Consider the following 13,520-nt stretch of genomic DNA (forward strand, 5'->3'; position numbering starts at 1 on the left):
CGTGAACTGAAATTTCAGTTAGCCACTCACTGTTGACAGTTGTCGAGGGCGAGCGTCGATGAAGTTGAAGAGGCCTGCAAAATGACCTTCCGATGTTTTGCACGTTAGTCTTTATCCTAGCCATACTGCTTATTTACAAACTGCTGATCCCCGTTGAGATAATCAACGGTTTACGTGTAATTCACAGTCCACCCCGATAACTAGACCCTTCGCAGTCCGTCTGTACAAAAACCTACAAAGTATGTGATAACCTCGGACCTCTTAAAAGTGAAACTAGTAGTTCGGGGCACAAAAATGAAGTGAGCTTCGTCGTTTAACGATGCTAGTTTATCAGGTAACAAAAAATTATCTTTTGACGCCGAAACACGCTTCTGGAATGCTGTTTCCTTCTTGATGAAACTTCAGATTATCATGTCACATAAAATGTGTACTAAAATGAACACTATTTTCAATGTTGGTGAAACTCGAGACTTACTACTAGAGGTATCTTCCTTTGAGTAAACCCAATCTATGCTAAAAAATGCTGTTCGGCCGTTATGTCCTTATAAAACATCACCGGCACTGCGCACCTTACGAGGCTGTATAGAGTTTGCAAATGCCCGGGGTCTCATATTTCCCAATAAGGACAAAACAGCTGTAAAGTGCTTCTCTGAATATCAACGCGGTTGTTATCAAACTGCATCTCGGTGGGTTCTTTTGCAATTTTTCTAACTATATCAGAAAACCTAAAGAACATATCAAGCGAAGTTTCCGATTTGTCAATACCATATTTTATGCGAGAATACGGTATTGATGTAGTGTTTATGCGGTGTCTGCCAAGAGATTCATCAACGCAGGGACAGGAAGTGTTATTTGGCGATGTTTTCGCGACACACTGCCGATCGCAATATAACGTAGAATGTGGCGAAAGCTCTCTCGAAAGAAAAATCCAGCGTCCTATTCTCCTGGGGGGTTACCTATGCAAGTGCTACTTATATGCAAACTGTTTCAGTTGATATTTCGACTCTGTCCAGCAGAAACCTCTAGAATGATGGTTCTTCAACTCACAAACGAAATTCTACAAGCATGCGAGTAAATTTAAGATGAGGTATCCTTCGTAGAATAGAAAACGCTGAATGTTCACTTGTGGCCTTTTATTGAATAGTTATAGAAATACGCGGTCAGACGTTATCCACATTGATTCAGCTAACTGGATCAGAAAACCTGAAGAACATATCAAGCGAAGTTTCCGATTTGTCAATACCATATTTTATGCGAGAATACGGTATTGATGTAGTGTTTATGCGGTGTCTGCCAAGAGATTCATCAACGCAGGGACAGGAAGTGTTATTTGGCGATGTTTTCGCGACACACTGCCGATCGCAATATAACGTAGAATGTGGCGAAAGCTCACTCGAAAGAAAAATCCAGCGTCCTATTCTCCTGGGGGGTTACCTATGCAAGTGCCACTTATATGCAAGCTGTTTCAGTTGATATTTCGACTCTGTCCAGCAGAAACCTCTAGAATGATGGTTCTTCAACTCACAAACGAAATTCTACAAGCATGCGAGTAAATTTAAGATGAGGTATCCTTCGTAGAATAGAAAACGCTGAATGTTCACTTGTGGCCTTTTATTGAATAGGTGTGGAAATACGCGGTCAGACGTTATCCACGTTGAGTCAGCAGGACAGCGAGCTACTGGAAAGATATTTTTGGACTACAAAACAATAGAAAGTTTTCACCATTGATGTTCATTTTTAGAATGATTTTGTTTCTGCTTGCCTAAATGAGCATAATAATGGAAAAAGTTTGGGATGCATGCAACCCCGTTAAAGTTGACAGAAATTAGGATTTTTTGATAATTCAGAAGGGTATTTAGGCTCGATTATTGAAATAGCCCAGCATATCTTTTTTACACATCGCAGTAGCTGAAGACCTCAGCTGGAACTGCTAAGTATACCTTCTTGTTTAGAAACATTAAGCTCATAGCCCTTTATCATCACTTCAAAACGGATTAAATCTTACACACACGATGGACAACGCCATTCGGTATAAACAACGATGCTTTGCGGGTATCCATCTAAGTGATCGCAAAAAATCTGTATTAATTCCAAGTTTTCGCCAGAATGCAATTAAGACAATCGAAACTGTCAGGAAAAAAACTTTAAACAAATGTGATGGGTATTATTTTTTTGCTTTTTCGTTTTTATTATGCATAAAAATAATTTGTCGCTGAGGTGTAAGCTACTAAAATCGAGTCACATGTAAACGAAAAAACAGTTTATTTTATGCCTTTCCGTAAATCTCCAAAATAATAATGTTTTATGCCTTTCCGTAAATCTTCAAAATAATGATGGCCTGTGATTCGGTCTACATTTATCACATTGCTTCCTAAATTACCCATCACGTTACTACTCCCAAATAAATTTCAGAGCGCTTTTCCTATTCAACCGTGAATGACTCGGAAGGGTGCTTGTTTCTCTAGTGCTGTTTGTTTTCCCGTCTGTGTCTGCAAACGCACGAGCTTTTCAGCCCACCGGAAAAAAAACGTGTTCAGACTACCATCCAACACTAGACATCACATTGTTCCCAAGACGCTCCGTTTCCGGCGCCATGATGTATTACCAAAAGCTGCTATTGTATGCAAAAAAGCTTTGAACTAATTCTCCCAAGATAGTGCGTGCAGCGTGGGACCTGTACGGTTACCGATAACTGCTTTGATCTCAAGTGATGGTAGGATTTTATGTCATCGTGCTGGCGTAGTGGACTCAGCTTTCATGACTGACTGACAAAAATTGGCACAGATTCTCTAAACTGTGGACTTAATTCTGAAAGAGCTGTACGTTTTTCATGGGAACGTATATTTTATCCAAAAAGTGAGGTTAGTCAGCGCTTAAGATGCCTGAGAGAATGTAGATCTTTTTTTCTCCCTTAGTACCCTAGGAGCCTAAGAAATCTCCTCAAAGATTCAAAACGGTAAAACGCCGGCTTGTTATTGAGCGCAGCGTTTGATCCCTGACGTGCTAAAATTACTATCACCATTCATCCTGCAGAAGCACAGGTCACGTCCCGTTATGTGGAGTTATCAAAATAGTTTAGTCCAAACTTGAAGGTGTGGAGACATCGACGATTACTTTGAATTTTATCCCAATAATGACAATCTGAGGAGATATGGGGATTTTGAATTTAGATTTTGTTTTGTAAAGCCAAACTATACCGAGAAGCAGGCACTCTCTGCAGCTCTCTGCACAGCTCTTTTGTCCTTATTGAGAACCATCAGCATAGAGCCTAATGGCCTTTTTCGCCTATTCGTGAAAATCTCGTTTTGCACTAAACAAACTCTATCAACTCCATGGAAACTGAACATCTAGTGCACCGTGTAGTCGCACAGAGACAAGAATTATCTAACGAAGTAGTTTTCCATTAAATTAACTACAAAATAACCCTTAAGGGTTTATTATCTTCAATTTACCTGTCAATCAGGTGTCTGGGGCGGTTCCGTTTGGATATCGCACAGTTGAGGGTCGGTTGCATCCTGGTTGATATCTAAATACCTGAATTGAGATGCAAAATTTACAAAAGTGAAATTACATTGTCAATCGATTGCTATATTCTTTTTTTAGTCTTTTTGTTCAAGAAAATTGCCGGAACTACTCTTAAAAATGCATTTAAGCATACGAAGAACGCATCCACGTGGTTGTACAAACTAACGAGAATCATGCTCACCATACTGCAAAGTTGTGTAACCGTTAGCGGAAGACAAATGAGAATGGACAACGTTTTCGTCAGATGTGATAAAATTTTGACAAAACTTTTCAAGATGATTACCGGAAAGTTTTTAAAGAAGCATAAAGGAAACTACTCACAATGTTGCTCAAAACTCTTCGACAGCCCACGACCGGTTTCGACCTTCTTGGGGCTCATCAGGTAGGCGCAGTCCCCGAGTTTGCGTCAACCTTATGTTCTACCTGAACTTCAACAACCTTATCAACAACCTTTATGAAAATATACTGCGATTTCTCGAATATCGTGCCAACTAAATCATGAGGCGGCCTGTGTGCAGCACATTCAGTTGGAGGACATCATAAACGAGAGGCTCAGTTAAGTCTCTCTTGAAAACCAAATTTTAAATAAGCAGTTTCTTCACATCCTATTCTGTAGAAACGATTGCACTAGAAGGTAAACCCAAAAATTATTTATGCAAATACTACCTGTCATAGACTGGTTTCGTGAGTTGAACTGTCCAGACAGCCGCGGCGTGTCGTATGCTGAAATGCTGTGTGAAAGCAATTTTTCGGGAATTCTTCAGGGTTAATGTAGCTACGATCACTGAGTAGAATGCGAATAAATTTGGTTACAAACAACCCAAGAGGGATCTGTTGATGAAATTTAATTGTGCCTTCCTGGCTGAAACTATCCACGTTACAACCTATAGTAAGCCCTAAAGCAGGGACTCAGTGGATTTTCACAGGTCACTTAGCAGTACTGTCCTGCAGTAGATTCAGAATAAACCTCACAATGTTGAGCGTATTTCCACACTTAATGTGATTGCAAAATAGCGTTTCAGACGTATATCCGGTCTGAAAACATTTTGGCTAAAACGATTACCAGAAGGCCGAAAGAGATCCTGGTTTGATGAATATCCGGTTAAACGGTAATTTCTGAAGTAGCGTACATTGCCTCAATTCATGCATGATTAAAACGATTACCAGAAGGCCGAAAGAGATGTGGTTTACTGTTGTAGAATACTTCGACGTATTCAGGAAAGCCCGTTGAGTGACGCGCAAAATCACAAGCCAGAAATTGTAGGTTCTTCATACTTATCAAAAGATGCGGTACTAGATGTATGAAATACGTAATAAAAGAGGTAAAAACCTCAAATTACGGGGGTTTTCGTCTAAACTGTTCCACGAATTAGTGCAAGTCCAAAGAGAGCTCGGAGAAGATGGCAAATTGATCTCAGTTTGCAACACACGCCTGGATACAACACGTGGTAACGCAAAATGGTCAAAAGGCGCGCCTGAAGGATGGCCGACCAAATTGGTTCGACAAGTCAAGGGTTAAAAATTAATGAGAGATTACAAATGTATATCGAGCCTACGAGGTAGACGCAGTAAACAGTAGCAGACAAGGGAAGAGTTTGACCAGGGGAAAAGGAAGTACAGCTGTACAGTTTACAATTTGTAGCACTTTCCAAATAGGAATGGAAGATGTAAAAATGAAGCAATCATATGTATAGTTAAAATGAATGGAAATTTAAGTTTTGGAAAACATCTAACCACGTCAGTATTGTTTCCAATTCCCCAAGGCCTATTTTTGGTCTTCAATAAAGACAAAGGTCCTGCTCTTGAGTGGTCTCAGTAAAATACCAGTTTTCCATAGATTAAACGGCGCCCTAATTGGTTGGTGACGATATCCACAATATGTGTGCTAAATTAAAAACCATAAAAACTTCTCAGCACTTGCGTGACACCAATTGTTTCCTTAGCTCAAAGGAAAAATGAAGTCAGTTCTTGCGACTGGTTTTGGCGCCAAAATTTGATGCGCGTAAGCTGGAAACGGTTTCTAACTCTACGTAAATAACTGTCTTACGCGATAGACATCACTCATAACAAGTGTCGCTTAATTTGCGCAAAAATAGAAAATTTCCAGGGTACTCTGAGGAACTTTAATATTATTTGTAAATATTTCAAATAGACAGTCCGGTTGTCAAAACATGTTAGGAACTAACCCCGACAATATCCGGCTAATAGATCGATGTCATTAGGCTCGCTTGTAAATGAAATTAATCAAGATTTGTGATGGAAACTGTCCTTGATTCTCTCTTGTTTCGTAAAAGGACTAGTTTTGTGGACATAAACGTTTCGTTCTCTCCCTTCTTCCTGATAATGCTCGCGGTTTTTTTTAGCTCGATTTCAGAGTCAAATGCATCGACCAATATCCGTCAGCTTATTGAGGTCACGTGAAAAACTAATGACCCTGTCAAACAACCTCTTTATTTTACCTATCAGCAGTTGTCGCTCAACAGAAACACAGCCCAGAATCATACAAACAGCTACTCTTTGCTGGTTGATTAGCTTGACTGAATTGTATTCATTGGTCTGTAGCTTGATTTAATTTGTGAGCTGCTTCCGAACGTTTTGTCAGTTTGCGAATAGAAAAGATGACAGTATGTCTGCACGGATGGTGACGACACTTTGGCTTGAGGTGAACAGTCAGATGTTCTAGATGTGCGACCATGCAACACCAGGTTGACCACATTTGTTGTCGGTGACGCGCTTGGCTGATCTGACGGTACAAGTCTATTCCGGTGAGATGTTGTGGTAATTATAATGCAAAACACTCTTGTTTATTTACTGCTACGACCATGATGAAGCATGATGCACCCTGGCTTTCTTAACCAGAGAATTGAACCCGACTAACGAAACACTTACTCCTCTAAAGGCCGCCCTCGTCATATTCTACTGTGGCCTCACAAGTAAATCCTCAATTAATCTGTGATAAGTTCGTAAGCTGTGGTTCTAATGCATTTAACCCCAAGGAGTTTTCCTTCTTGACCTTCTGGAGGGAGGACAAGAAGAATGAGAGAATGAACCATGGAATCTTTATTAAAGTGCCTCGAAACATCAGCAGTTTGTTGCACCACGCCCACTGGAACATTCTAATTTATCACTTTATTCAAACAAAATCTTCTTTTGGCGAATAATCTTCCACCTGCATGTCACAGATTGCGCGTACTCCAATCTCTGCAACACCAAATCAATCACGTTCACTTTATTCGTAGCTTTAATGACAAGGGTTTTCCCAACGGAATATACTCACAAGGTTGCTAAAACCTCTTCGAGAGCCCACGATCGGTTTCGCCCTTCTTGGGGCTCATCAGGTAGGCGCAGTCCCCGAGTTTCCGTCAACCTTGTGTTCTACTTGAACCCAGTTGAGTCTCCCGTGAAAACCAAATTGATTTGCAAATGAGTGTATTTCTCGAATGACAAGGGTTATTTGTGAATCGAACGTGTCCACTTAGAACTACTCGTGATTCACACGAACGTCACAATTGAGTTCATAATTCATACACTGGATGTCTTATTTTTCAGTTTGACCTTGCCTAGCAGACAGTGTTAGCAGTAACCTTGAGGATATTACGCTCAGACCCATCAACGTCTTGTACTACGCTGAAGATATCCACGGTGTTTGTACTGCACTGTTTTTTTAAAATATATTTGCATCCCCGTAGACCGTTGGTTGACCTCTCATCGACCGTTTGACGTCAGAACTGAATGCACTGGAGCAGGTTGATCACAAAATCACTAACAAGTCCAGCCGAAAACTTTGTGGCACTTCGGATATGGAATAAGGATGTTTGCGGAGTGACAGTATGAATATACTGATTCAGTTTAGGGAAAGCACGCGACACCTGGTTCTGTGTCGTGTAAGTTGTGTACACTTGGTTAATCGATTGAGGATCAGAGAAAGACGTACAAGCGAGCTTCACCGTTGAAGCATGTTGCTGGAGGTAGGTATAATGGTGAACCTCTATCGTCTACTTTACTGACAGTAGTGTGTGAGTAACAATAAACAAAAGAGCAAATCACACTTTCGGCGACCATTTAAATATTTTTGGTCCAATTGGATTTCAGTAAATGAACTCACGGCAACTGAAGTCATTGTTCATTGCTTCTGTGGTTTAAAACGTGACCAACAGACCCACAGAAGACACAGAGAATTATGGGTAAACGTGACCTTAAAAGGTGGAAGTACCTACCGCCTTCCAGAGTTTTTACTTTTCTTGATGTGGAAGCTTCATACCTAAAGCTCACCACTTTTCCACTTTTCTGTTGCAATCATCTGAATAACCTGAAGAAGACACGTAGCCAGCAATGACGTTTTGTCTCAAGGCCCATTGGCCTATTGGGTCAAACATTAGAAACGATCAAGAGCATGACACTAAAACCTAGACAGTTTTACGTGGATACACTTTTTCCAACGACAGTGTACTTACACATGTCACCATCGAGCAGTTTGTGACTGTGCGCTAATCTGTCGCAGCACAAGAGGGTGTTTTATTGTTCCTCTTTTTTTACCTGTTCAACCTCCATTGAACTTGGTGAGTTCATCACAGCCTTATTGTTAATCAGATGATATTTAGAATACAAACTTGGAGACCACACTAAACAGGTGAACTCTTAGGTTTTTGAGTGTATTTCACTAGGTTTGATCGGTAGAGTGGTGGTCGCGAAACATTCATGTAACTAACAACGTGACTTTCAAGGAAGGCACGATCGTTTGTTCACGGTGGATAGGACTGGTCTCTGGGAGCTGGGATGCTAAAATACCAACCATATATCGACAAAATTGCATTTCGGGGGCAAGTCAAAAACAACTATTCCGTTTGTAGCTTTTATTACTGTATTTAGCTTACACATGGACATCTGTTTACACGTAATTTTACTGCACTTTACAGACTTACTTGGTGTACTCCGCCTCTCGGCTAAACGTTCTTTAGGTAAACAAACAAACATGAGTCACTGCACGACAAGCACAATCTTTCCGGGCGAATCTCTAAGGCGGCGCTTGAATCTTAGATATCGCAAGTTTCCACCTTTCCGCAAGTATTTGGACTGATGCACTTGAACTTCGACGAAGAGTTCACCTTTCCGAAGAATCACTAATCTCCCAGCGAACTCTCAGAGTTGCCCAAGAAGTCATTCGGGATGTCTTGACGGGCCCGAAAACCACTGTCATTGACGATTTCTATTGCAGCACATGATTTTTCTGCATAGCTTGGAATCATCTGGAGGTCTTATGCGCCACCTAATTGTTGCACTTACTGTTGTGTTTCTACCATTCTGATCTTTCCCTCACAACTCAGCTGAAGTTTCTTGCCTCAGAAATTATCTTGAATTGTGCTACAAGACCCCTTCGCATCCACCCTACAACGTTCTTTCTTCTCATCTGATCAACCAACGAGCGATTGCGTTTGTATCAGACTCCAGAATCAATTTGAACTATCGACCCGAGTGTGCACTAACTCCCGTATCGGCCGAGCGTCTTTTGGAACGCCAACGAGCTGTGATATTAAACCATACTAGGATCTGGTGTATTCAGTTGGACTGGCGTAAGCAAGTGGAAAATCCACCTTGCGGACTTCGGGTTACGGAATATATGGTAAGTTTTGTGGGTGGAAATTTCCGCTTTTTTATTTTCCAGCTACGATTGGTTGCTCCCTTTTCTTGATGGATGCCTTAGAAAAACAGCTGCTGTGTGCTGATTTCCTTATGAGGTCACACTCAGGCATGGAAAATAAAAGGCTGAGTACGTAGGGCAAAACTAAAACTGTTGTTGAGGTGAAACTTCAGTGGATCGCTTGTTAGGACGAAAGTCTGCTTTCCTGTCCTTAAGTAATCCTTCTAATGGTCGAGAGCCTCACCTACAAAAGACTATTCACTCAACCATGCAAAATTCTACAGCTGAAAGTTGTCAGCGCCGTGGGCTTCCACACTATATCACGAATATGCACAAAGCGCCCTAGAACAATATCAGTTAGCGACTTTTTTGTTTATGTGGGAACTTTCTCAGCCTATTAGGAATGTTGTGGAATGTAGGTAGCTCGGGTGCGCTGTTTGGTTGTTGGTCTGTTCGCCAAGTTTGGCACTTAGATTGCAAACGTTTCACCACCAATCGCGGTGACATCGTTAGTGCAGGGCAGGGTGGGTGAATTCCTGCCTGTTTCTGCCTGTTCAAACTCACACCACAAAGCAAGAAGAAAATGGGCGAATCACAACGGGAAACCACACACAGAACTGCCGGATTGAATGCGCACAATGAACCAACCAGACACAGGCGATTGAGGCCACGTCAGATTCACAGGAGGCCAATCAAACTACGTGAAGACCGCTCATCGAACTACCAGATACTGTTTAGATGCTATTTAATCACAATCAGAAGATGAGGAGTTAACCCGCTGAACCCTGCACTGACGATGTCACCTCGATTGGTAATGAAAGGTTTGCAATCCAACTGCCAAGCTTGGCGAACAGACCAACGACCAAACGCTCTCAGTCTGTTGCAGTACAGTTATATGCCTGTTGTTATACTCAGTATTATTTTTTGTACTTTCTGAATTCAAAAATCAGATGTCGCTTTGCCGGCTAACCGAACTCACAAACTGGCTGGTATTTCAAAAAAATACTTGGTAGATCGCCCATGAAAATCTATCTGGAAGCATGTGAAAACTATGAGGGCCATTAACCAAAAGTGGTGGGTAATAAGAATTAGTTGTTTCACACTGTTTCGTTTTGTAAAACTTCGTCCTATGGTGTGAAAGCCTGTGAACGTAAGGAAGTAGTTGGAATTTGATCTGGTGGTTGTTGATCTGTTCGCCGAGCTTGGCAATTGATTTGCGAATGTTTCGCGTCACCGTTCGAGGAGACATCTTCAGTACGCCGTCGGTTGGTTTTCACGCAATAAAGTATGATGTCGCGCTGGCACCACAAGCGTGCTTTTTCTTGGTTCAGCACGCTGGTCTAGCTGGTGCCTGGTACAAAAACGCGGTTTTGCCTTGCGATAATGTGATTTGATGCTACAAAATGCACCCCAGGTGGCCATTTGAACTATTTCAAATAAATAGGGTTACGTCATTGGAAACTGAGCGTACGGAATCCTGCGATGGAGTTGTGATTTGGAAATATGTTTGAAAAAGAAAGTTTAGAAAGTTCACTTCTTCCAAATGTCACTGCCTCATTTGACCGTTCTTCCTTCGAAATGCAAGGTAGAGACGACGTACTTTAACTCGACAAAATACGTTAACTGCAGAAATGTTGTGAAATCCCACCGAAGTGGAGCACTGGAATTTATTCATCCTATAGGACACAGTCACGTGCCAGATTCTCATCTGCGAACGAAATCGTCAGGCGGAATGAAAGGCACGATATTCCGACCCAGTGGTTTTCGGATCCAGAAGTCTACCAGTTGTGACAACTGTGGTTATCCGATTTTGTATTGATGATGAGTTTGTGATAATGAATACGTATCATTCACATTGCATTATACTTTGAATTTTGTTCTCATTTAGTAGAGACAGCAGCCTCCTCGAACATTCCAAAGAGTTACATTGCTTGAAAAATGCAGATATACATAGATTTTATCAAAAAACCTTAACTGGTTCACTCACCGCGAAAGAAACGACGATTAGCATTACGTGATTTCTATTAATAATTGATTTAATCGTTTGCATGTTGCTACCCATGTTGTTTGTTAAAAATTTTAATCGTTTTGCCAAGATACCTCTCTCTTGAATACTAGCGAAAGAAACAGCAGCCAGCGAGAGCTTTGGGACACAATGAGGGGTATTGTCCCAACAAGCCAGGTTGAATGGCTCCGAGGACGACCTGAAAACGCTCACTGTGTGCGCGTTTTTTAAATTGCCGAAGGCATGGTGCGATAGAATCGATTGCTGAAACCGTACCGCAAAAATTGAATGTTCACCAAACTTACTATCCGTGGAAATGAATTAGGAAGGTGTTAAATTTTGGAACCACATCGATGAACCGTAAGATTTCATTTGAACTGAAAGATGGTATTTCAGCCGAGCCTATATGGGAGCAATGAAAACAAACCTCTTTCAGAAAGCCAGTATGTGATTAGCGAAATACACTTACTTGCAAACCAATCTGATTTTTCGAGAGACTCACCCGGAACCCAGCTGAACCTCTCGGTTATGATGTCGAACATAAGTAGAACATAAGGTTGTCGGAAACCCGGGGGCTGCGCCTACCCGAAGAAGTACGAACCCGGTCGTGGACTGTCGAGTAGTTTTCAGCAACCTTGTGAGTAGTACATTACAAAACTAATATGAGATTGTTCACCGGTTTTCAATCGGTCGTGGCACTATCTGTCTGAGAAGTCCTGTGGTGCGAGTCAGTCTATCGACACAAACTAGACAGTTACTGGTTCCAGGGCGAAGGAATCGCTTCGCTTAAGCGTGAACAAGCTCGCCCGTCCAAACGTGGAAATTCAAATTCGTCCAACGTGTACTGATGGAGTATGGGTAGCACCCTTGCCCAACATGTTAAGTGTGCAGAATTCAAACCCTAGCACAGGCAAAGATATGTACTGCAGAAATTCGCGTAGCTAATAACCACTAGTACGAAATTTACACCAAACGATTTCATATGAAGTTTGCTCATACGCCATGTCTTGTGCTCAACGTAAGCCTGCGGGGAAAGCCACTGTTAATAGGATATTCCCTCCCACGTGTCAGTCAGGCACTTGAAAGTCCAGAAATTCCGCTGTGCTAGATTACTTCAGGGTTAACCGTTTGAATAAAGAGCAATTAAAATCGACTGTGCCGTTAGATGAGGAATTTCAGTTGTTGGTCTGTTCGCCGTGCTTGGCAGTTGGATTGCAAACGTTTCATCACCAACCGAGGTGACTTCGTGCAGAGTTGAGTAATGAAAAGACCAACAACCAAACAGTGCACCCGAGCTACCTGCATTCCACAATATTGCTAATGGGGAAGTTCCCTAAACATGGGTTTCTTGTTTAGAATAATATCCGAATGAAAGCAGATGACACAATATGAGGGTGTGCCGAAAAGGGTTGGTATTAATCGATACAGATTTTGTCCTATCAGTGAAGCCAACCCATTCTGAAATGCTGAAGAGCCTAGAAGAGCTGTTTTCTTGTTTTGGGGAATCATTGCCAGCATACAACTCACGAAACTCAGAGGATTTCGAACCCACAACTTTCCGGCCAGTTCTTGAACTCCTAACGATGTGACCCCGAGGGACAGATCTGCATTGTGTTTAGCTTACATTTGAACTGAACATAATACCACTTACCCGAGATACTTATGCGCTGATGGCAGTGTGAGGATACTTGGTAAATGTCCGCAAAGCCAATCTATGCGGATATGGGCGTCAATTGTAACGTCATTCTCACGAAAAGCGCACTCCTGAGTGCGCCGAATTCATTACCAGTGGGTTTTTATTGTCACAAGCATTATGCGAGTAAAAGCCGACGTTAAAGTATGGGTTCATGGGGAGATCACATATGTTTATTCGCCTGTCCTTTCTACCTTTCCCCTCTTTCTCAGAGTGGCCATTTGTACAGTGGATACCTGAACATTGTTATCAACCCCGAGTACGCAAAAACGATAGAGAATCTGTTCTTTCGATTTACTTGCAAAACCAACAACGAAATCCCGCAACAGGTTCCCGGACAAATTTTTGAACAGTAAGCAAACTATCGTTTTTCCATTGGTAGGCTATCAGGTTCACCATCTGAACACACCTAAGGCAAGTGACAGGTTAGAGTGTCTCCGTGAAACTAGTGGTTGGTAGACTGGTCTCATCCGTACACGAGATCGGTTACCACTAGCGTCAAAATAATCTGAGTTGTACAGTTAAAAACCAAGCAAGCGACAGGCATTTTTGATTGTTTTTATCGATTGATATCGATTGGTTGATAATTGAACAACATTAGATCACGAACATTGTTGTAACCAGCATGGACATCAAACGAAATCAGGAGTGATTACTCA

General features: G+C 41.7%; 1 protein-coding gene across 1 annotated transcript; it reads left to right on the forward strand.

Moving 5' to 3' along the window:
- Positions 1 to 8,849: 8,849 nt before the first annotated feature.
- T265_12886 (hypothetical protein) lies at positions 8,850 to 13,215 on the forward strand (the record flags this gene model as incomplete). The annotated part of the gene is made up of 4 exons (XM_009166061.1): positions 8,850 to 9,145; positions 11,919 to 12,051; positions 12,348 to 12,406; positions 13,074 to 13,215. Coding segments are annotated over 4 exons (627 nt in total), but the record flags the coding sequence as incomplete, so codon positions are not given.
- Between the last annotated feature and the right edge of the window lie 305 nt (positions 13,216 to 13,520).

Source organism: Opisthorchis viverrini (genome assembly GCF_000715545.1).
Source record: "Opisthorchis viverrini unplaced genomic scaffold opera_v5_21, whole genome shotgun sequence".
NCBI lineage: Eukaryota > Metazoa > Platyhelminthes > Trematoda > Opisthorchiida > Opisthorchiidae > Opisthorchis > Opisthorchis viverrini.